The following is a 20,511-nucleotide window of genomic DNA, read 5'->3' on the forward strand; positions in this document are numbered from 1 at the left end:
TTGTACAAAGTAATAATGGGTCAACTACTTGGTGCCTCTCCCTATAGGTGACTCAGTGTGTCTACTAGCTAGCTACCTGCTCTGTTGGCAGCCTCTAAGGGTCTTTGCCAAGGTGTCGAGGGAAATGGAAGACAAGGGACCGATTGTGGTTCCTAAGTTCTTTGCTGAAAGGTCCTGTACGTGGTCTCAATCAGATACTTGTGAAACACTGGAATTGGCATGCGAGTTTCCTTTCTCCCAAATGCTTGTGTGTGACGCTTGTTCAACTCCTACTCTGAAAGGTCTGATCCTGGCATCTTTTAACAGACAAGTTTAGGTGATATACGATACACACAATATTGAATAGGACATATGGGGCTCATTCAGAAGGGCGGATCACTGAAAATCAGATAGTAATGTATAGACCTGACAAGTCTCCATTGTTACATTGAAAATGGTGCCAGTTCTATATTTCTATTGCAACATTACGAGCACAGCGCTCCTAAACAGAACAGCATCACTCATCATAAATCTAGAGTTGAAGAAGCCCTTGATCAATCAGGAGAGAATTTACAAAAAAGACATTTGAGACATTTCCACCAGCCCTCCCCTGACTGTAGGTGCAGTAGCTACCTACGCCCTTACAGGCGGCATGTTTGTGAGAGCACTTCTTTCTCCATTAGTCTGTACTGGTGCTGACTTGTATGCCGTGTGTGTGTGTACTTACTGGTGCTGACTTGTATGCTCTGTGTGTACTGACTTGTGTGTGTACTGGTGCTGATTTGTATGCTGTCTGTGTGTGTGTACTGGTGCTGACTTGTATGCTGTGTATGTATATATATATATATATATATAAATATATAGAGAGAATGTTTTGACTGTTTGCAATTTCCAATTATTTATTGAAATTAGTTTCCAATTTTACCCAGAGAAGGGTGAGAAAGTACAGAGGGAGAGTTAACGAAAAATTTAAAAAATAAAGAAAAAGAGAATAGCATTGACATGGCCGTATTCCCTCCTTTTTCAGATCCAGTGCATCTTGTTAACCCCTGGAAGAGAGTGGGGAGGACAAGGAAAGTACAGGGGTAGGATAGGTAGAAAATGAGAAAAAGGGAAAAAGAGCAAGAAGAAGTGAATGAGGAAGAAAGAAAAAAAGCGGACAGTGTAGTTGTGTGCATCAATACAAAACAGTTCACAAGTTCTTTGAGGTACAGTACACACTCCAAACACAAAGATCCGTTCACACATCAAAATACAGTAACCAACAGCACATTCAACAACCTTGACCTCACATTTCATATCCAGTGGTATTCAAAGTCGGGGTCGCAGCAGAACTTCAGTGGGGTCGGTACTCTTCAATTTTCTAATTAAAGGGATATTCAGGATTTTGGCAATGAGGCCCTTTATCTACTTCCCCAGAGTCAGATGAACTTGTGGATACCATTTTTATGTCGGTGCACATTATGTAGGAAGTTAGAGGTAGTTTAGTGAGCTAATGCTAACTAGTATCAGCACAATTACTGGAAGTCTATGGGTATCTGAGTCTATGGGTACCTGCTAGCATGCTAGCAGATACCCATACACTTCGTCATTGCGCTAACGTTAGTTAGCAATTGCACGCATAGACATAAAACTGGTAAACACAGGTTCATCTGACTGGGAAAGTAGATAAAAGGCCTCATTGCCAAAATCCGGAAGTATCCCTTTAAGAGTACAGATTATTGCATGGGACAATATACAAACGTTTTGAGAAAGATAATTAGAAAAATACAATTTTATGGACTAAATGTATTTATTGGGTTCTTTTCATTTTGATAAGAGACGAATGCAATGAATTTTAAGTTATTTGTTGATGTAAAATAATTGAACCGATTTTAAGGGTGTGTCATTAGATTTGGGCCGGGGTTGTGAGAAATTCTTGGGGTGAAAAATTGTGTCACCACTGAAAATGTTAGAAAACCACTGAAATATACCATTACACTCACACATACACCAAGCATGGGAATCTATATTAAAACAACTCTTTATACAAGATATACACATATACACACATTGTGTTTGTACATAAATACCGTAAATGAATAATAACAAGTACAAAGTGCATAAGGGGTAGAAAAGTCCATTGCTGTAACATATTGCTTCACAGGTACCCTTCAGAGATTTAATTTAATTAACATGTAAGACATCCTCAGTATACAGTCCAGTTATTTCCCCATGTTTTTCAATACAGACATACGCTGTAGTCAGCTTAAAGACTACACAGCCTAGTAAATGAAATAAGAAAGTAGCCTGTGTAGCAGCCAAAGCGCGTCAGTATGTTGTTAGGCAAAGTAAAGAGTGTACCTAGCCTTGGCTGATAAATAAACATACAAATAAAATGCATGGCATGACACACACATACCACACATTTCCAGCCACTTTTGTCACAGGCAGTGTGTGTATGACTGAGGTGAGGGGTGACAGGTACGTCGGTTGGGATACAGAAAGCTTCTGTGTTTACCTGTAGTGTCTTATTTAGCCATGGCCTTGATGGCAACTGCAGCCTCCTCATTCATTGCAGACAGAACAGTGATCTGGGAAACAAACAAAAATGATTTTTAAATGATTATTATTAGAAGAACAACAACTTTGCAGGTGTAGTGGAAGTAAACTAGGTGTGGCCATCTTAGGCTGTGACATCATCCCCTTCCCTGAGACTTGAAGTAACTGTAACCCCCAAACCATAACACAACTTTTACAGCCGGTTGACTTGGGAATGCAGAGAGCTGCTGGGAGTATGGTACAGTCTTACTGATGAATTCCATGTATCTCTAGTGCTGCCAATATTCATTGTTAACTGAAGTGAGGGCATTTGTTTGCTCTGCTAAGCCAGTGTGTGCTCTGATATTTTGAACAGTTTGTGACAGGGACATTCAATTCCCAGAAGTATACGGGTTCAATGTGACAATAGCGGCTGTAATGGGTTGTTATCAATAAAACATCACAATAAGTGGCAGAGCGCTTGATTTGTTTTCCGGGGGGCTTGGAAACCCGCAGCTTCTCTAAAACCATTGACAACCGAGTGCCGGTTTCAAGGGATTATTATAGAAATGTTAACTATTTGGTTGTAATGTCATCACCTCTTGAATAGTCAGAACTACAAATGTCAGATTATTCCATGCAAAACAATTGTGCACATTTAGCTCTATCAGAATTATAAATCTACAGAAAGTAGGTATAACTGCATGCTTTTCATGATCAGTAAACATCCATTGATCATGTAATTTCAGATACATGAGGGTAGAGCCTCACGATATGTCTCAATATTTGCCACCATTAAATGGATATTTGAGTGATATAAAAAAGTGAACTATACCTGACAAGTACGAGTGGTTTAGGTTAATTTTCCATCCTTTGTGGGGTCTGCCTGTCAAGCAGCAGAAGGGCGCATTTGCCAAAGTCACGTTACTGATGGCTGATAATGTTTACTTTGCAAACTACTGGTATAAACTTTTTACAATTGGCTACACATAGTGGTTGGTTAGTTGAAATAATGTACTTTTTTCTCCAACCAACACAGGCCTACTTAGCAAAGTTAGCAAACATTATCCCCTTTTCAACATTGTTTTTAAATAGTGTTTAATCACGATTGCTGCTGACAGACAGACTACATTGATTGATGGGCCATGTCAAATTGGCTAGCTAGCTAATAACATACAGTTGAAGTCGGAAGTTTACATTGCCAAATACATTTAAACTCAGTTTTTCACAATTCCTGACATTTAATCCTAGAAAAAATGTCCTGTCTTAGGTCAGTTAGGATCACCACTTTATTTTAAGAATGTGAAATGTCAGAATAATAGTAGAGATAATGATTTATTTCAGCTTTTATTTCTTTCATCACATTCCCAGTGGGTCAGAAGTTCACATGCACTCAATTAGTATTTGGTAGCATTGCCTTTAAATTGTTTAACTTGGGTCAAACGTTTTGGGTAGCCTTCCACAAGCTTCCCACAATAAGTTGGGTGAATTTTGGCACATTCCTCCCGACAGAGCTGGTGTAATTGAGTCAGGTTCGTAGGCCTCCTTACTCGCACATGCTTTTTCAGTTCTGCCCACACATTTTCTATAGGATTGAGGTCAGGGCTTTGTGATGGTCACACCAATAACTTGACTTTGTTGTTCTTAAGCCATTTTCGCACAACTTTGGAAGTATGCTTGGGGTCATTGTCCATTTGGAAGACCTATTTGCGACCAAGCTTTAACTTCCTGACTGATGTCTTGAGATGTTGCTTCAATATATCCACATAATTTTCCACCCTCATGATGCCATCTATTTTGTGAAGTGCACCAGTCCCTCCTGCAGCAAAGCACCCCCACAACATGATGCTGCCACCCCGTGCTTCACGGTTGGGATGGTGTTCTTCGACTTGCAAGCCTGTGGATATAGATACTTTTGTACCCGTTTCCTCCAGCATCTTCACAAGGTCCTTTGCTGTTGTTCTGGGATTGATTTGCACTTTTCGCAGCAAAGTACGTTTTTCTCTAGGAGACAGAACGTGTCTCCTTCCTGAGCGGTATGACGGCTGCGTGGTCCCATGGTGTTTATACTTGCGTACTATTGTTTGTACAGATGAACGTGGTACCTTCAGGTTTGGAAATTGCTCCCAAGGATGAACCAGACTTGTGGAGGTCTACAATTTTCTTCTGAGGTCTTGGCTGATTTCTTTTGACTTTCCCATGATGTCAAGCAAAGAGGCACTGAGTTTGAAGGTAGGCCTTGAAATCCATCCACAGGTACACCTCCAATTGACTCAAATGATGTCAATTAGCCTATCAAAAGCTTCTAAAGCCATGACATCATTTTCTGGAATTTTCCAAGCTGTTTAAAACATACAGTAAACTTAGTGTATGTAAACTTCTGACCCACTGGAATTGTGATACAGTGTATTGTAAGTTACATAATCTGTCTGTAAACAATTGTTGGAAAATGTACTTGTGTCATGCACGAAGTAGATGTCCTAACCGATTTGCCAAAACTATAGTTTGTTAACAATACATTTGTGGAGTGGTTGAAAAACAAGTGTATGTTTTTTCCAACCTAAGTGTATGTAAACTTCCGACTTCAACTGTATCAAGTCAATATGGCTAGTTAACAAGCAAACTTTCAGCGGATAAACTAGATGGCTATATCCAAATATTGTTTGATTTGCTTGCCATCTATAGTGGTGATAACAGTAGTCCGATTGACAACTTTACCAAGATGAAGACAAGCTCTTTCCCGAAAGGCTACTCTCTGATGAAGCAAGCTAAATGACATGTTGTTTGCTTTAGCTAGCTAGCTAGCTACATGCCAGAGCTGGAGGTCTCCTTGCCCCCCAGCAGACAAATCAAATGCTATTGAGACGTTTTATTGGTAACGACCTATAAGCCGTTTCCACCAAGCACACAATGAGTAAATGGATCAGAAGAAGAGAGGAAAACATGAATCAGATATGTCTATCTACACACCTGATGAGAGCTATGCAACACTGTCTTACAAAACCATAACGCTAAAAAGGGACATATTGTCACGCTCGTCTGAATGAATGGACCAAGGCGCAGCGTACTTAGAGTTCCAAATGTTTAATAAATATGAAACTCACCAAAAACAATACAGAAGAAAACGAAACGTGACGTTCTGGGCTGCTCACAGGCAGCTACACAAAACAAGATCCCACAAACAACAGGTGGGAAAAGGCTGCCTAAATATGATCCCCAATCAGAGACAACGATAGACAGCTGCCTCTAATTGGGAACCATACCAGGCCAACAAATAATAGAAAACATAGATTGCCCACCCTAGTCACACCCTTACCTAACCAAATAGAGAATTACATTTACATTTACAATTAAAAGGATCTAAGGTCAGGGCGTGACAGTAACCCCCCCCAAAGGTGCGGACTCCGCCCGTAAACCTGAACCTATAGGGGAGGGTCCGGGTGGGCATCTACCCTCGGTGGCGGCTCCGGTGCGGGACGCAGACCCCGCTCCGCCAACTTTGGTGGCGTCTCTGGTGCGGGGATCGTCGCCGGGGGCTCCGGACCGGGGACCGTCGCTGGGGGCTCCGGGCCGTGGCCCGTCGCCGGAGGCGTCGTGCGTGGAGCTGGCACAGGACGTACCAGGCTGGAGACATGCACTGGAGGCCGGGTGCATGGAGCTGGCACAGGATATACTGGACCGTGGAGGCGCACTGGAGGTCTGGAGTGTAGAGCTGGCACAACGCGTCCTGGACAAAGGACCACCTTCGCACGGCAAGTGCGTGGAGCTGGCACAGGACGCACTGGGCTGTGAAGGCGCACCGGAGATACAGCGCGTAGAGCCGGGGCAGGATATCCTGGACCGAGGAGGCGCACTGGAGACCAGGCGCGCTGAGCCGGCACCACCCGTCCTGGACAGATGCCCACTTTCGCACGGCAAGTGTGGGGAGCTGGCACAGAACGCACCGGGCTGTGGATGCGCACTGGAGACACAGTGCGTATCACCGCAAAACATGGTGCCTGACCGGTCACACACTCACCACGGTGAGTACCGGGAGTTGGCTCTGGTTCAAACCCTGGCTCCGCCAACCACCCCGTGTGCCCCCCCCAAAACATTTTTTTAGGCTGGCTCTCGGGCTTCCGTCGTGGTCGCGAACCCCGGTGTCGTCGTTGTTGCTCCTTTGCTGCTTCCGCCTGCTTCCCCGGCAGGGTTTCGTGTCTTGCCAAGACTTCCTCCCAAGTCCAGGATATTCTCTCCTCGACCTCCTCCAAAGACCAGGATGCCATCTCCTCCCGGGCACGCTGCTTGGTCCAGTTGTGGTGGGATCTTCTGTCACGCTCGTCTGAATGAATGGACCAAGGCGCAGCGTACTTAGAGTTCCAAATGTTTAATAAATATGAAACTCACCAAAAACAATACAGAAGAAAACGAAACGTGACGTTCTAGGCTGCTCACAGGCAGCTACACAAAAACAAGATCCCACAAACAACAGGTGGGAAAAGGCTGCCTAAATATGATCCCCAATCAGAGACAACGATAGACAGCTGCCTCTGATTGGGAACCATACCAGGCCAACAAAGAAATAGAAAACATAGATTGCCTACCCTAGTCACACCCTGACCTAACCAAATAGAGAATTAAAAGGATCTCTAAGGTCAGGGCGTGACAAATATGTTGTCCGGGTTTAGCCGGTTTAGGCCTTCATTGTAAATAAGAATTTGTTCTTAACTGACTTGCCTCATCAACAAAAGGTTCAATAAAAACAACAATGTAATTTTCTCTCCAGGGAGAATCATAGAAGAACAAGAAAAACCAATAACAACAAGAAGAGAGGAAACGGGAACACCACTGACCAGAATTTCCTCTCCAGCGTCGTACTTGGTTTCGATCTCTTTGCCCATGTCTCCCTCTGGCATCTTCAGGTCCTCTCTCACCTCACCACTGTCCTGGAGCAGAGACAGGTAACCATCCGTGATCCCAATCAACTGCAGGGGGAAGTGAGGAGGGAGTGAAAGGATAAGAAGAGATGAGAATAAGGTTGTGTTATGATGACAGAAAAGATAAGAGACAATGTATGAAATAGGCTCTTTGTTTTAGTTTCTGCTCCTTTTGTGAATGCCAATGCACTGCCAGTCTACCAATTTGAGCTCTTTTGTGCCCTCCAATCAACTGACTGACACCCCTACCCACAGTGCCAAAATCTCCCAGCCCAAAGAGAATGGAAATGAGCACAGGAGAAAGAACAGCTACCTACTTGAGGTTCCCTATCCAGCTCTAAGGACCATGAAAAAGTTTGGAACATGTGCTGGTGTAGCTCAAAGACATTCCATCCCAGTGTTTTACTAAATAATGACCTTCGCCTACATCAGCACAAATACTACGATGCGTTCCTCTACCCTCATGGACTTTCCCTCACCTTCCCACTGGATTGGTACAGGAAAAATGCTGATGTCTCCACTTAGCCTGTTAATAGACTAGAGGGAGTTTCCACGATACTGTTGACACCTAATCAATCCCCTCAGATCTTCCAACAAGGGGCACATCGACACCTGTTATATTCGCCGCATGTGAGAAATGAAATTGGATTTGATTTGAGGCAGGGGCGTGAGTCAGGGAATTAGAAATAGGGAATCAGAATTTTGGGTAACTGGCCATCTCACTCAAACTGGCAATACCTCTTTCTCTCTACTTCTCCCTCTCTCCCTCCGTCCTTTCTGTCCTCCTCACTACTTTGGCCCTTCACCTGGTAGTCCAGTCTCTTGATGTTGGGGACGTCCATGTTGTGGGTGGAGGGACAGATATCCTCATACTTCTTGCCGTTGAAGATGTCAATACCAACCATGTGGACCTGCCCATAAAGAAAACAAAACACAAAACTGTTTATGGAGCTGGCAGACACACAGCACATAGACACACAGCACATAGACACACAGCACATAGACAAGACATATAGTGTGAAGTTCAGGATAACGCTGCAAATGTGAGAAAGTCTTGTTCTTTTGACTGGAGGAACGTCTTACCGAATTCAAGATAACAGCCACAGCTACTCTTTCTCATTACTCTGATCAATGTAATTATGTCTGCATGGAACACAACATCTTTATTATCACTCATTATCCAGAGCTATAAAAATGGTTACAGTCAGACACCACTGACCTTAGCGTGGCCATGTTTTCCGGTCTTGGAGGTGGACATCTCCACGATCTTGCAGGGTCGTCCCTTCAGCACCACGAAGCCGTTCTTGCGCAGGGCCGAGCACTGCTGGGGGAAGGTGGCGGATGCCCCGGCATCGCCTGTCTGGAAGTCGACGTCTGCGTCTGCCATACCTGCTCCCGAGCCCATGATGTCACAGCGGGGAGAGGGAAGGGGGGATATGGAGAGAGGTTAACGAGGACTAAGAACTGGTTAATGACACTGCTGGTAATGACATCACTGGTAATGGCATCACTGGTAATGACATCACTCAAATACCGAGGAGTCCTGGGGTAGAAGTCATGGGGAGGGGGATGGGAGTTCAGGGGTTGGGGGAGGAGCCCTGGGGTTGGGGGCAGAGGAGTCCTGCCATAGGGGGAGGAGTCCTGTGGGAGGGCAGTTCAGGGCAGAGACCAATAACTCCAAGTGGTCTACATGCCTCTAACTCCATTCTAATACATATTGGTTATGGCTTATGCTTTGGAAATGAGCTATTTGTTGATAAGTCTACAATAGATGTTTAAAAGGCCTTGCTAAAGAATAAATGTATACAAAGGGAGTGTACTCCTGCAAACTTCATATTATTAACAATAAACACATTAGTAAGCAAAATAAAAATTATTATCTACAGTGTAATGAAGTGTGCTGTAGGCCTATACTGTCTCCCTCTGTGAATTGTCAATAATCATTTTGAATTTGTCCAAATGACCAGAGAAGTAATTACATATTTTACTTAATAACTTTAAGAAATGCAACATTATTAATTGAATACAAAATTCGTGAAGAGCTGGTTCACTGCCATAAGGAGAGAGGAAAAAGAGCAGACTGAGCTAAATAAAGTAACAGAGATATGGCACCTGGACCAGTCAGCCATAGCCTAATCACAATAAGCAAAAAATATATAACAGTTTACGCAATCATTTATAGGCCTTATCTTTGTTATTTTTGTGCCATTGACAGAAAAATAGGAAGATTTTCAAATAATTAAATATGGAAACAAGCAGGTGTATTATTTGCTGAGTGTGTGTAAGTGATTATGTGGCGGCGGAGTGGACGCGATTCAAGGAAAGGCCCAGTGCACTGGTGCGTCTTGCTTTTCGGTTAGAATGTCAAAAACATTACAACGGTCAACTTGCTATTAGAATAATGGCAAAGATAAAGGTGGAAAGTAATGTCCATTCAAGAGAATGCTCTACAAAAGTATGGCCGGCCCCATATTCCAAGTAATCTACTATGATTTAATTCGGTCTGCAGCCATAGCCTGGTAAACGACACTGATTATACTGGTAGCATCTTATCGACGGCGCTTGACACACACAAGGCCACTTTGACATTAAGAGACTCACGTAAACACACTTATTAATAATAAGGATATGTTAATTTAACATATTAGTGACAGAAAAACTGTCGCTGCCACCTTTTTATAGCACGCGTGTCTTGCTCCGCAGTGTTGGAGCCGAGTGCGGCCTAGTGCGCACAAAACGTTAACGTGCTGTCAGTGACGGCGTCGCTGCATGCATGAACACTGCTCAGTGGCTGAGGCCCACTATAACTGGGGGCTCGCTCCAGTCTCGAGCCAAGTGCAACATTGTTACATTAGCGCGTGGTCATTTCAGTGTGTTACATTGTTACATTAAGCACATAAGGAGATATCGTAATCTTGATACATTGAATAGGCGACGTTGCTAATTGGAATGTAGGCTACTAGAGTATAATTATTAAGCTTATGCGTATGATAAGGCTACGGCGTGCATAACTGCAGGATGAGTTTCGGTTCAAGTTATTTGGGTCAATTTCTATGCGTAAAATCGTACCACCAGTTATTTTGATTAAATCAATGTAGTGGGCTGATACGTAGCGAAAACTTTATTAGTGAGCAAGGGCCAATTTAACAGCATATTGCTTATCAAACTGGAAACAACGATTGCCTGGAGGGTTATCCAACAATACAATGTTGTTTTATTACTAGGCTATCATCACACAATGCTCACAAGATACCAGCTATGTAGCATGAAAATAACGTGACAGCTATGAGCAGCCATGTGCATTTGCAATGTTATTCTCACGCAAGATTACGCCCTTTATATTCATGTTATGATAAGTATGCTAACTTACCCGGTGTACTAAGGTTTCCACAACTTGGTTACTCTGTGCGCTTTACACAAATGTCAAACCGTCCCCCTTTTAATTTTTTCCTTTTCTCTCTCTCTCCGTCGGTAGCTAACGGTTGTCTGGCTGGTGTCTACCGCCGCGGTGCCTCTGCTTGTCGTTCCTTTACTCCTAAATCAGCTCTCACTTTATTTTTCTCTCATTCCAGTCGCTTTCACTAGCCTCCGCACGGTCGAAATCGTTCTCGTCGGGGGGTGCACGCTTAGGTAAGCCGCCAGCCTAAAAAGAATGTGAACCTTAAAGCCTAGCACTCTCCACCTTTCGCTCACTCACTCACTCCCTCATCCAGCCTTTCCAAATACCCATGAAATGAACCTCGGCAGTATGGTGCTCAGTGCGCAGGCGTGGTCACCCTCAAACCTCAGATTCTAGAACAGGGGAGGAGGGCGAAATCATGGGAATATCGAGAGACTTGGAATGGAACCTCTTGTCCAAATGAGCTCAGAACCAGAAGAAAATTACATACATTTACCTCAACTGCATCAAATAACAGAGATTAATATTTTCTAGCCAACAAGACCGAGTGCATGTACTAGGCATGGGGACCCTCTCATTCATTCTAATGACTGTTATCTTCGGGAATAACAATATGGGCGCTGTTTTGTGCACCATGTAACTAGTATTTTAGTATTTTATTAGGATCCCCATTAGCTACTGTTAAAGCAGCAGCTGTTGTTCCTGGGGTCCACACAAAACATGAAACAGGACAATACATTACATTACATTAATAGACAACTGCTCGAGGACAGCATAATACATGCTTTCATACACGTGTGCCTTAACATTTCATGCATCATACTCATATTCATCATCAATGTTAATTAACAGCTATACTGCAGCCATTCATTGGTACATGCTCAACTGCTACAACTGATTTCTCCAAACAGGTGTTGTGCCGAAAATCTCCCCCCTGACAGAATCCCCCCCTTTGCGTGAACGCGCACACACTCAATTCTTCATTGCTGCGACTTGGTTGCTAGTTGAGATTTCTGCTCTTCACTCCGTTGTCAGTTTAGCCCACATTTCACTGATCTTAGTAACAGAAAGCATGTTTTATTTGTGCCCTTCAAGGCAGCTGTCAATGATCACATTAGGCTGCATTTCATTTCATTTTTATGGCGGTTTGATCTGCAGTTTTCGGTTTGGCTATTTGTGTATTAGTCTATAAATAAACCTCTTTCCCTAAATTTGTCATCTCTCCCATGTCTTATTCGACTAGTAGTTGTTCTGAAATGTTTACTCTAGTGACAAAATTAAGGAAATTAGAAGGGGGGGATTTCGGCAGGCAAGAAAATGGTCTTGCTGAAATACCCCCCCCCCTTCTAATTTCCTTAATTGTGTCACTAGAGTCAAATACTTAATGTGGCACACATCAGGGTCAAGTACTTTCTACAGAACAAACTTCACGTCAGGATAGGCAACCAAGATGAATAATTAATGTATGTGTATTATAGTAAACATAGAGGAGGGAGTAAAATGTAGGCAAGCAATAAACATCTCAGAACAACTACTAGTCGAATAACACATGGAAGATATGACGAATTTTGGCAAAAATATTTATTTATAGACTAATACACTTGAAACAAATAGCCAAACCATAAACTGCAGATATTAATAGTGCCTACCCCTCGATCAAACCGCCATTAATATAGAATGAAACGCAGCCTAACGTGATCATTGACAGCTGCCTTTAAGGATACAAATAAAACATGCTTTCTGCTACTAAGATCAGTGAAATGTAGGCTACACTGACAACGCAGTGAAGATCAGACATCTCAACTAGCAAGCAAGTCGCAGCAATGAAGAATTGAGTGTGAGCGCGTTCACGCGAATGGGGGGAGAATTCTGTCAGGGGAGAGATTTTCGGCACAACACCGGCACTGATATCCTTATCTCACAGCTCCAGTGTTCTGTAAACACCAGGAAGTCACACACGATACAATAACACAAACGTTCCCTGTCCTTGGTCCTTTTACCTTCAGCAGTCTGACGCCAATATTATCAACCGATATGAACGTTGAGTCTAACATTCGAGTCTATGAGCCCCAGTTTAACACAAACATACACTGGCAGAATCATGTGTTTACCATCCGCGTCCTTCCGTTTGACGTCAATACTATGCATAATACTACTATGCATATGCAATTGAACGTAAACGCGACACATAAAACAATAACGCACACTTGGATACTGACCGAAGCCTCAATAGAGAATGAACCCTTACCCTTCACCATTTTTGACTTTCAAGGCAATATTATACTATAGTAAAATGTTCAACCTTTTTTTTTAAAGTAGATTTAGGTTTTAGAGGGTTCTGGTTTTAATGCTGAATATATGTCGCTGATGTAGCCCATGCCTAATAACAGCGTCTTATTATTGGTAAAAGTCTTTGCACTTTGTGAGAGGCTACCTATGGTGGTATTGCCCCCAATGGTGGCATTGACATGGTGGCAGTCACAGTCAGTGTCCAGTGGATGGCCCCAAAGAACTTGGCAGTTCCCCGGTGTGTTAAATTTATCCCAGTGAAACATGAATCCCATGTCCTACAGTACCAGTCAAAGGTTTTAGAACACCTACTCATTCAAGGGTTTTTCTTTATTTGACTATTTTCTACATTGTAGAATAATAGTGAAGACATCAAAACTATGAAATAAGACATATGGAATCATGTAGTAACCAAAAAAGTGTTAATCAAATCTAAATATATTTTATATTTGAGATTCTTCAAAGTAGCCACCCTTTGCCTTGATGACAGCTTTGCACACTCTTGGCATTCTCTCAACCAGCTTCATGAGGTAGTCACCTGGAATGCATTTCAATTAACAGGTGTGCCTTGTTAAAAGTACATTTGTGGAGTTTCTTTCGTTCTTAATGCATTTGAGCCAATTGTGACAAGGTAGGGGTGGTATACAGAAGATAGCCCTATTTGGTAAAAGACCAAGTCCAAAATATGGCAAGAACAGCTCAAACAAGCAAAGAGAAACGACAGTCCATCATTACTTTAAAACATGATGGTCAGTCAATTCGGAAGATGTCAAGAACTTTGAAAGTTTCTTCAAGTGCAGTCGCAAAAAACATCATGCACTATGATGAAACTGGCTCTCATGAGGACCGCCACAGGAAAGGAAGACCCAGAGTTACCTCTGCTGCAAAGGATCAGTTCATTAGTTACCAGCCTCTTAAATTGCAGCCCAAATAAATGCTTCACAGAGTTCAAGTATCAGACACATCTCAACATCAACTGTTCAGAGGAGACTGCGTGAATCAGGCCTTCATGGTCGAATTGCTGCAAGAAACCACTAATAAAGGACACCAATAAGAAGAAGTGACTTGCTTGGGCCAAGAAACACCAGCAATGGACATTAGACCGGTTGAAATCTGTCCAAATGTGCAATTTTTGGTTCCAACCGCCGTGTCTTTGTGAGACACAGAGTAGGTGAACGGATGATCTCAGCATGTGTTGTTCCCACCGTGAAGCATGGAGGAGGAGGTGTGATGGTGCTTTGCTGGTGACACTGTCAGTGATTTATTTTAATTCAAGGCACACTTAACCAGCATGGCTACCACAGCATTCTGCAGCGATACGCCATCCCATCTGGTTTGCACTTAGTGGGACTATCATTTGTTTTTCAACAGGACAATGATCCAACACACCTCCAGGCTGTGCAAGGGCTATTTGACCAAGAAGGAGAGTGATGGAGTGCTGCATCAGATGACCTGGCCTCCACAATCACCAAACCTCAACCCAATTGAGATGGTTTGGAATAGTTGGACCTCAGAGTGAAGGAAAAGCAGCCAACAAGTGCTCAGCATATGTGGGAACTCCCTCAAGACGGTTGGAAAAGCATTCCAGGTGAATCTGGTTGAGAGAATGCCAATAGTGTGCAAAGCTGTCATCAAGGCAAAGGGTGGCTACTTTGAAGAATCTCAAATATAAAATATATTGATTTGTTTCACACTTTTTTGGTTACTACATGATTCCATATGTGTTATTTCATAGTTTTGATGTCTTCACTATTATTCTACAATGTAGAAAATAGTCGAAATAAAGAAAACCCTTTGAATGAGTAGGTGTGTACAAACTTTTGACTGGCACTGTATGTATGGAGGGCCAAAGGACCAGGTGGAGGCTCTGAGGTAAAATGGAGGAGTGGGGAGGATTGGGACTGGTGGATGAGTCAGGGCATGGGCCTGAGAAAAGATGAGGGGCCGGGGACTTTTGATTACCATGTCTGCCTGGGGTGTTTGTGCTGACTGATTTGGCGCTGGGACCAACTGTGTTTAATTTATATCTGACGGCAGCACGAGCTGTAATATCCAAAACAGAGAGACAGGTTGTGTAGTGGCCTAGGGCCTGTAGCAACAGATTGGACAAGTAGGGCTATTTAGCCTACATTATTGACTGACCAAGTAAACTAAGCCTAAGTATGCCTTAGGCTAGAGCCTATTTTGTGCGTTATTGTTGTATTATTATTATTATTTTTTAAATATATATAATGCGCTCATTACTCATGCTATAGGAGAAGGGAACACCAAGAAGATCTAGACTATATCATATATGATAGATAGGCCATGAATTCCGCTTTGCGTTTTAAACACACATGGTTTCCTATGCTAATGTTTCCTATGCTATGTGCTTTCAAAATAATTTGTACATCCTATATATAGGCCATGCCCGCTCGTTCACAGTCCTGAGAGGTTGCATGCATAACAACACCTCATTCAGTCAATCACCCGTCTACCTACCTGCTTTCACTTTCAAACATGTCATTATTCGCAGCCTTGGCCCTTCCAATTGCCTTCCTTGCTGAGCCTATGAGACTGCTGGATTGGCTATTATGATACCAATGAGGGCGCGGTTAACATCGGGAATCCCGGGACGTTGTCTGGATAAAAAGTTTGCGGTGGTGATCTGAGCAAAGTTAAGACAAGAGGGGGACATTATTGTGAATCTGTATCATTGCGAGTATGACCGACACAGAAGCGCAGAGCGCCCCATCGTCGGCACCAGTGGAAGAACAGCCACAGCCGGAGAGAAAAATTATAGGTAGGGAAAGTATAATTACTAGTGGCGAAGAGACCTTCCTTGACAAAAGTTTGAATAATTCGTTAGTGTTGTATGTGTGGATTTATCAAGGCAGCGACATTGGCCAGGTGTTTCAAATCAATGCGTTAAAGATGTCAGCTGGCTACAAATTGAGTAGATAAAGTGCGTAGGCTATATTTTCATTATCTTGTCAGTTTGTAGGTCTTGGGTGATGTTAATCAATTGGAGTAGCACACATTGCACACCCAGGTCAAATTGTGCTGAACCTAAGCAGTTTTTGGAGTGTATCGTTTCTCGAGTTCCACGTCCATATTTTACGTACTGACTTGGGCTTTAAACAATTTTATATAATTGGTTTATATGTCTGCTCTATTATAAGACTATGACATCAATGTTGATACATATTATTCAAGAAGCGCATACGACATACGTTTTTTTCAAATTACCCCTCGCTGGTTTGTGCGGTTGGTAATGTGCCAACCTGTTTATACGCACTCGGTTTTATAAATTAATTAAAACAAATGTAGTTATCGACGTGGTTGAATTTAGGCTAATGCTGTCAAAATGATACTTTAACTTCACTTTACCAGATGTCACGTTTTCCAAGGCGGAGGGAATTCGTTCACAGGTGTAGGTCATTGATTGAGCATCGATTGAAGTCTGATTTTTCCCATCTAACAGTCCTTCGGATCAAAATAATCACTTATCCATACTTATTTGCCTCGTTCTGGCTTTCATAAAATTTTTTCAGCATTGCATTGCGCAGTGGTGCAAATTCTTTGACTGAAGTTGCAATTCAACATTCCAATAGCGGTGGCAATTACCTCTTTGTTTTTAGTTGCAACTACTAGGCGTATTCATGTATTGCACTAACCACGATGTCGAAAATGTAAATGTTTTCACAGGAAACATTAGTCCCACTTGCCCTAGTCCGTAGGTTCTAGTCAAGTATTGTTAATGATTGACACGAATGCAATATCCTGCAGCCTAGCTTGAAGTACTTTGGTTGATAAAAGAAGTTCCGATAAGGGAGGACATTTTAGACATTATGGTAATGTAATACTTTCCCGTTAAGTCTTCAGATGCCAGTCATTGATGGCCAAGTGACCTAAAGGTTTGACTTGAATTTGATATTTGTGAATAGTATTTATCCAAAAGTCTGCGGAGCTCTCTTTTACTGACAACGGTATGCTATGGTTGTTTTACTTTTCGTTTATTTGTGTACGTGTGTGTATACAGGGCTCATCTGTAAAATACCTTTTGGTCCCAGCATGAATCCCTAATAAAATAAAGGTTAAATGTTTTACATTGTTTTTGCAGCCACTGCAGTCCAAGGCACCGTGAAATGGTTCAACGTGCGCAATGGCTATGGCTTTATCAACAGGTACCATGTTATGTGCTAGACGGTGTTCCTGAATCATTTATTTTGTTTAATGTGGCTGTCTGATGCGCAATTAAACTGTACACTAATGGGCATTACATTTATCACAAAGCGTACACATTGGAGTACAGCTATCTGACACTTTAACATGGATATGGTTTGTCATGGATGGATGGGAATTGTCATTAGTAATGTTATTTTTCCCCTCAGAAACGACACCAAAGAAGATGTCTTTGTTCATCAGGTAAGCCCAGCAAGATTAAGTTAATGTCAGGAAGAGCACCTGCTGCTTAATACCACTGGGTCACATTCATTAATGCGCACTGTTTTACAATTGAAAAGGAGGGTTTCCTATTGGACCAGTTCAGGTAGTCCCTTACTGTTTCAGTCTGCTTTCTTCTGTTTGGTGCCTAGTGAATACAACCCTGTATCACATCACCCAATCCATCTGCTGTTTAGACTGCCATCAAGAACAACAACCCCAGGAAGTTCCTTCGCAGTGTTGGAGATGGGGAGGTGGTGGAGTTTGATGTGGTCGAGGCCGCCAAGGTAGGTAAACCTGTAAGGATGGCTTTCATTTTATATCACCCATAATTAACAAGCCTAAAAGGGATAGGTATCACAAATCAAAATGCGACAGACCTTTTCATGCCTCTGACTTAGTTGTAAGCCATGTTCAGTTTTATGCCATAAGGTGTGCAGCTTTCTACATTCGGAGAAAAGTCAAATGAATGGGAAATATTGATTGTGGGAATTATCCCTTCAATTTCAATGTCACAAACTGGTACATTGAGAATTCAATAACATTTTCATTGTCTTAAATATCTCTCCAACAAGCTCTTTCCCTCTCTCAGGGCTCTGAGGCAGCCAACGTGACTGGGCCTAGCGGCGTTCCTGTGAAAGGCAGCCGCTATGCGCCCAACAAACGTCGCTTCCGCCGCCGCATCTCCCCTCGCAGCCCTCGGCCCGATGATGAGAAGGGTGACGGCACCTCTGTCCCCACCTCGGAAGGCGAAGGGGAGAATGGCAGAGGGGAGAACGGTGGTGAACGACCCGCGCCTCGCCGACGCAGGCCCCGCCGACCCAGACAGGAAGGACAAGAGGTGAGGAGTAGATGGATGGAAAAGGTGCATCCCAACAGTTTAAAGTTCCTTTCCCTCCATGTTGACTTATTTGAAGAGAAAAACGGATGGATAAAGTAATATGAATGGAACTTACTACCAGCTATTTCCTTCTACTTTCCTTTACTAGGAATATTGCTTGCTTCTGTTCAGTTTGTAAATGTCTGCAAATGGAGGGATGGGGTTAAGGAAGGTTGGACCTCATCCTGTGAATATCTGTTGTGTAATCAGTTCTCTCCTTTAGTGTCATGTTGTCTGTTCTCTCCCCAGGGCGAGTCAGGGGAACAGGAGGGAGCAGTGGAAGGCGACCAGCAGAGGCCGCCACCGCGCAGGTTCAGGCCCCAGTACCGCAGGTGAGACTTGTGACATGGCATTTTTTTGCTGGCAGATTTATTTGGGATAGGATCTTAATGTCAATGGATCTTTTTGAGCCCATAGGCCAATTTGACTGTGTACATTTGACTTTGTCCCCCGCCACCTAACCTTCTCAGGCCATTCCGTCCTCGGCCACCCCCTGGGGAGGGTAAGCAGGATGGCAGCGCCCCCACTGAGAGGCAGGAAGGCCAGGCAGCGGACGGACAGAAGGAGGTGGAGGCCCAGGAGGCCCAGCAGACAAACAGGAAGCAGGCCAATGAAGAAAGCCAGAAACCCCGCCGACAGTTCAGCCGCCGCAGGCAGAGGAACTCTGAGTCTAACACTGTCTCTAAAGTGAGCCGCTCATGTAATGTTGTGACGGAAATGTTTCCCCCTGTACAATATGTTACGTGACAAAGTTTCCCCTCTGTTCATGTCTTAGGATGGGACAGAGAAGCCAGCCTTGGGGCCTAGCACCCCCCCTCAGACCTCCAAGCCAGCTGATGTCAAGGCCTCCCCCAAGTCCTCCCCCAAAACCATCCACAAATCACCAGAGGTACGAGGCACCCAAGTCTTCTCAGTACTTCTATTTTTACTAACTGTTTCTTCTGGTCATAACTTGGCTGCTGAAGTCTTACTGTAGGTTATCATTTATGTAGTTTCATTTTAATATAGATTCTTTGGATAGTTATGGCCAACTAAGTCTAAAAAAAATCTTCCTTTCCAGGCACCTGCCACGACAGTTCCCGTGGCCGCAGAATGACGCCTCTGAGTGGATGGTGTCACGTGACCCCATGCAAGCGGTGGGACCCCACGCTAAACTGATGCAACCTTTCAGGGGTTGGGTGGAGGGTTTAGCGTTACGCCTATTGCACTACTACAAAACCGCATCGTTGGCCATCTCGTAGCTGATGTCACTAGAATGTGACCATTTAGTTCCTTAAGTAATTAGTTATTTTTCTACATATGGGTTTTTAGAGGAATTACATAAGTCTTTTGATGGGATGGAAAGCACCAGGCATGGATTATGCTTTTCCTGTTTGCTTTATAATTTTGGGACATTCTGGCGTTCAATGAAAGACCACCTATATTGCAGGTGTAATTTGGTTGCCAATTGATGGCTCAAATCCTGTGGGACCCACTGCTTGTTTTGAGGTTGGAAGTTTTAAGTTGTGGCATTATTTTGTGTTCAGTTTATTTTGTTTTAATGTTGGGCTCTCCCCTCTTGGCATCCTGTCGGTCTCGCTCTGTAGGTCCTAGGGACCGTTAGATGCAGTCCCCCATCTAACAGTACATAGCCACCCCACCTGACTTGTCTACACACTGTGTATGGGAGGAGGAGAGGAAGGGATATAGTGGGTTATGTGTTTTTACAATTGAGAAAATACTCAATTTTAGAATAAATTGAGGGGGGGGAAGTGTGAACCTGCTTGGATGCCCATTTAAACCACAAAACCCCCAGCAAGTGTTCTTTAATTGACTGAGAATGGGCACAAGCATTGGAGCGGATCCAGCCTCTTTAAGTTTGATAACATAAAAGCAAAGCAGGTATGAGTGTAGTGGTCTGGGACCTGACACCCCCCCCCCCCAGATTCTAAAACATGCTGCTGCCCACCCCCTCTCATAAAGGCCTGAGGCTGGTTTAATGAAATCTTTTTTGTTTTTGTATGTGCTTTTTTGGAGGGGATTATGTACAATGTCAGTATCAGAATGTCTATAAAAATCATGTTTGCAAAGACTACAATGCAGTTCTTTGTATGCTCACATTT

General features: G+C 43.3%; 2 protein-coding genes across 6 annotated transcripts; one reads left to right on the forward strand and one right to left on the reverse strand.

Annotated features, from left to right (window-relative positions):
• Positions 1–851: 851 nt before the first annotated feature.
• On the reverse strand, positions 852–16,608 carry LOC139534594 (eukaryotic translation initiation factor 5A-1). Of its 2 annotated transcripts, none has more exons than XM_071333848.1 (6): positions 16,474–16,608; positions 8,635–8,804; positions 8,222–8,326; positions 7,332–7,463; positions 2,480–2,552; positions 852–1,028 (listed from the first exon to the last, which is right to left on the reverse strand). In XM_071333848.1, the coding sequence occupies exons 1-5, from the start codon at positions 16,523–16,525 to the stop codon at positions 2,490–2,492; spliced, it is 522 nt and encodes a 173-aa protein (XP_071189949.1). In that variant the 5' UTR covers positions 16,526–16,608; the 3' UTR covers positions 852–1,028; positions 2,480–2,489. The 2 variants fall into 2 exon arrangements, with proteins under 2 accessions (XP_071189949.1, XP_071189951.1); XM_071333850.1 differs by lacking the exon at positions 16,474–16,608 and adding an exon at positions 10,786–11,237.
• On the forward strand, positions 15,728–20,486 carry LOC139534592 (Y-box-binding protein 2-A-like). 4 transcript variants are annotated; one of them, XM_071333842.1, is made up of 9 exons: positions 15,728–15,886; positions 17,207–17,270; positions 17,478–17,511; positions 17,727–17,828; positions 18,122–18,370; positions 18,659–18,741; positions 18,880–19,096; positions 19,185–19,298; positions 19,470–20,486. In XM_071333842.1, exons 1-9 carry the CDS (start codon positions 15,808–15,810, stop codon positions 19,503–19,505), a joined length of 978 nt encoding a protein of 325 aa, XP_071189943.1. In that variant the 5' UTR covers positions 15,728–15,807; the 3' UTR covers positions 19,506–20,486. The 4 variants fall into 4 exon arrangements, with proteins under 4 accessions (XP_071189943.1, XP_071189944.1, XP_071189945.1 ...); XM_071333843.1 differs by having other exon boundaries at positions 17,727–17,816; XM_071333844.1 differs by lacking the exon at positions 15,728–15,886 and adding an exon at positions 16,667–17,072 and having other exon boundaries at positions 17,682–17,816.
• The last annotated feature ends 25 nt before the right edge of the window (positions 20,487–20,511 follow it).

This window comes from Salvelinus alpinus, chromosome 11 (genome assembly GCF_045679555.1).
Source record: "Salvelinus alpinus chromosome 11, SLU_Salpinus.1, whole genome shotgun sequence".
Taxonomy (NCBI): Eukaryota; Metazoa; Chordata; class Actinopteri; order Salmoniformes; family Salmonidae; genus Salvelinus; species Salvelinus alpinus.

What these genes read in the sequence shown, in the direction of transcription:
- LOC139534594 (XM_071333848.1), bottom strand. Translation starts at nt 16,525, where the DNA reads ATGACCTACACCTGTGAACGAATTCCCTCCGCCTTGGAAAACGTGACA. An exon ending in GAAAACATGGCCACGCTAAG is followed by an intron (nt 8,327 to 8,634) that starts GTCAGTGGTGTC and finishes CTTTATGGGCAG; the next exon opens with GTCCACATGGTTGGTATTGA. An exon ending in TCAAGAGACTGGACTACCAG is followed by an intron (nt 7,464 to 8,221) that starts GTGAAGGGCCAA and finishes TTCCCCCTGCAG; the next exon opens with TTGATTGGGATCACGGATGG.
- LOC139534592 (XM_071333842.1), top strand. Translation starts at nt 15,808, where the DNA reads ATGACCGACACAGAAGCGCAGAGCGCCCCATCGTCGGCACCAGTGGAA. An exon ending in TTCAGGCCCCAGTACCGCAG is followed by an intron (nt 18,742 to 18,879) that starts GTGAGACTTGTG and finishes TAACCTTCTCAG; the next exon opens with GCCATTCCGTCCTCGGCCAC. An exon ending in AGTCTAACACTGTCTCTAAA is followed by an intron (nt 19,097 to 19,184) that starts GTGAGCCGCTCA and finishes TTCATGTCTTAG; the next exon opens with GATGGGACAGAGAAGCCAGC.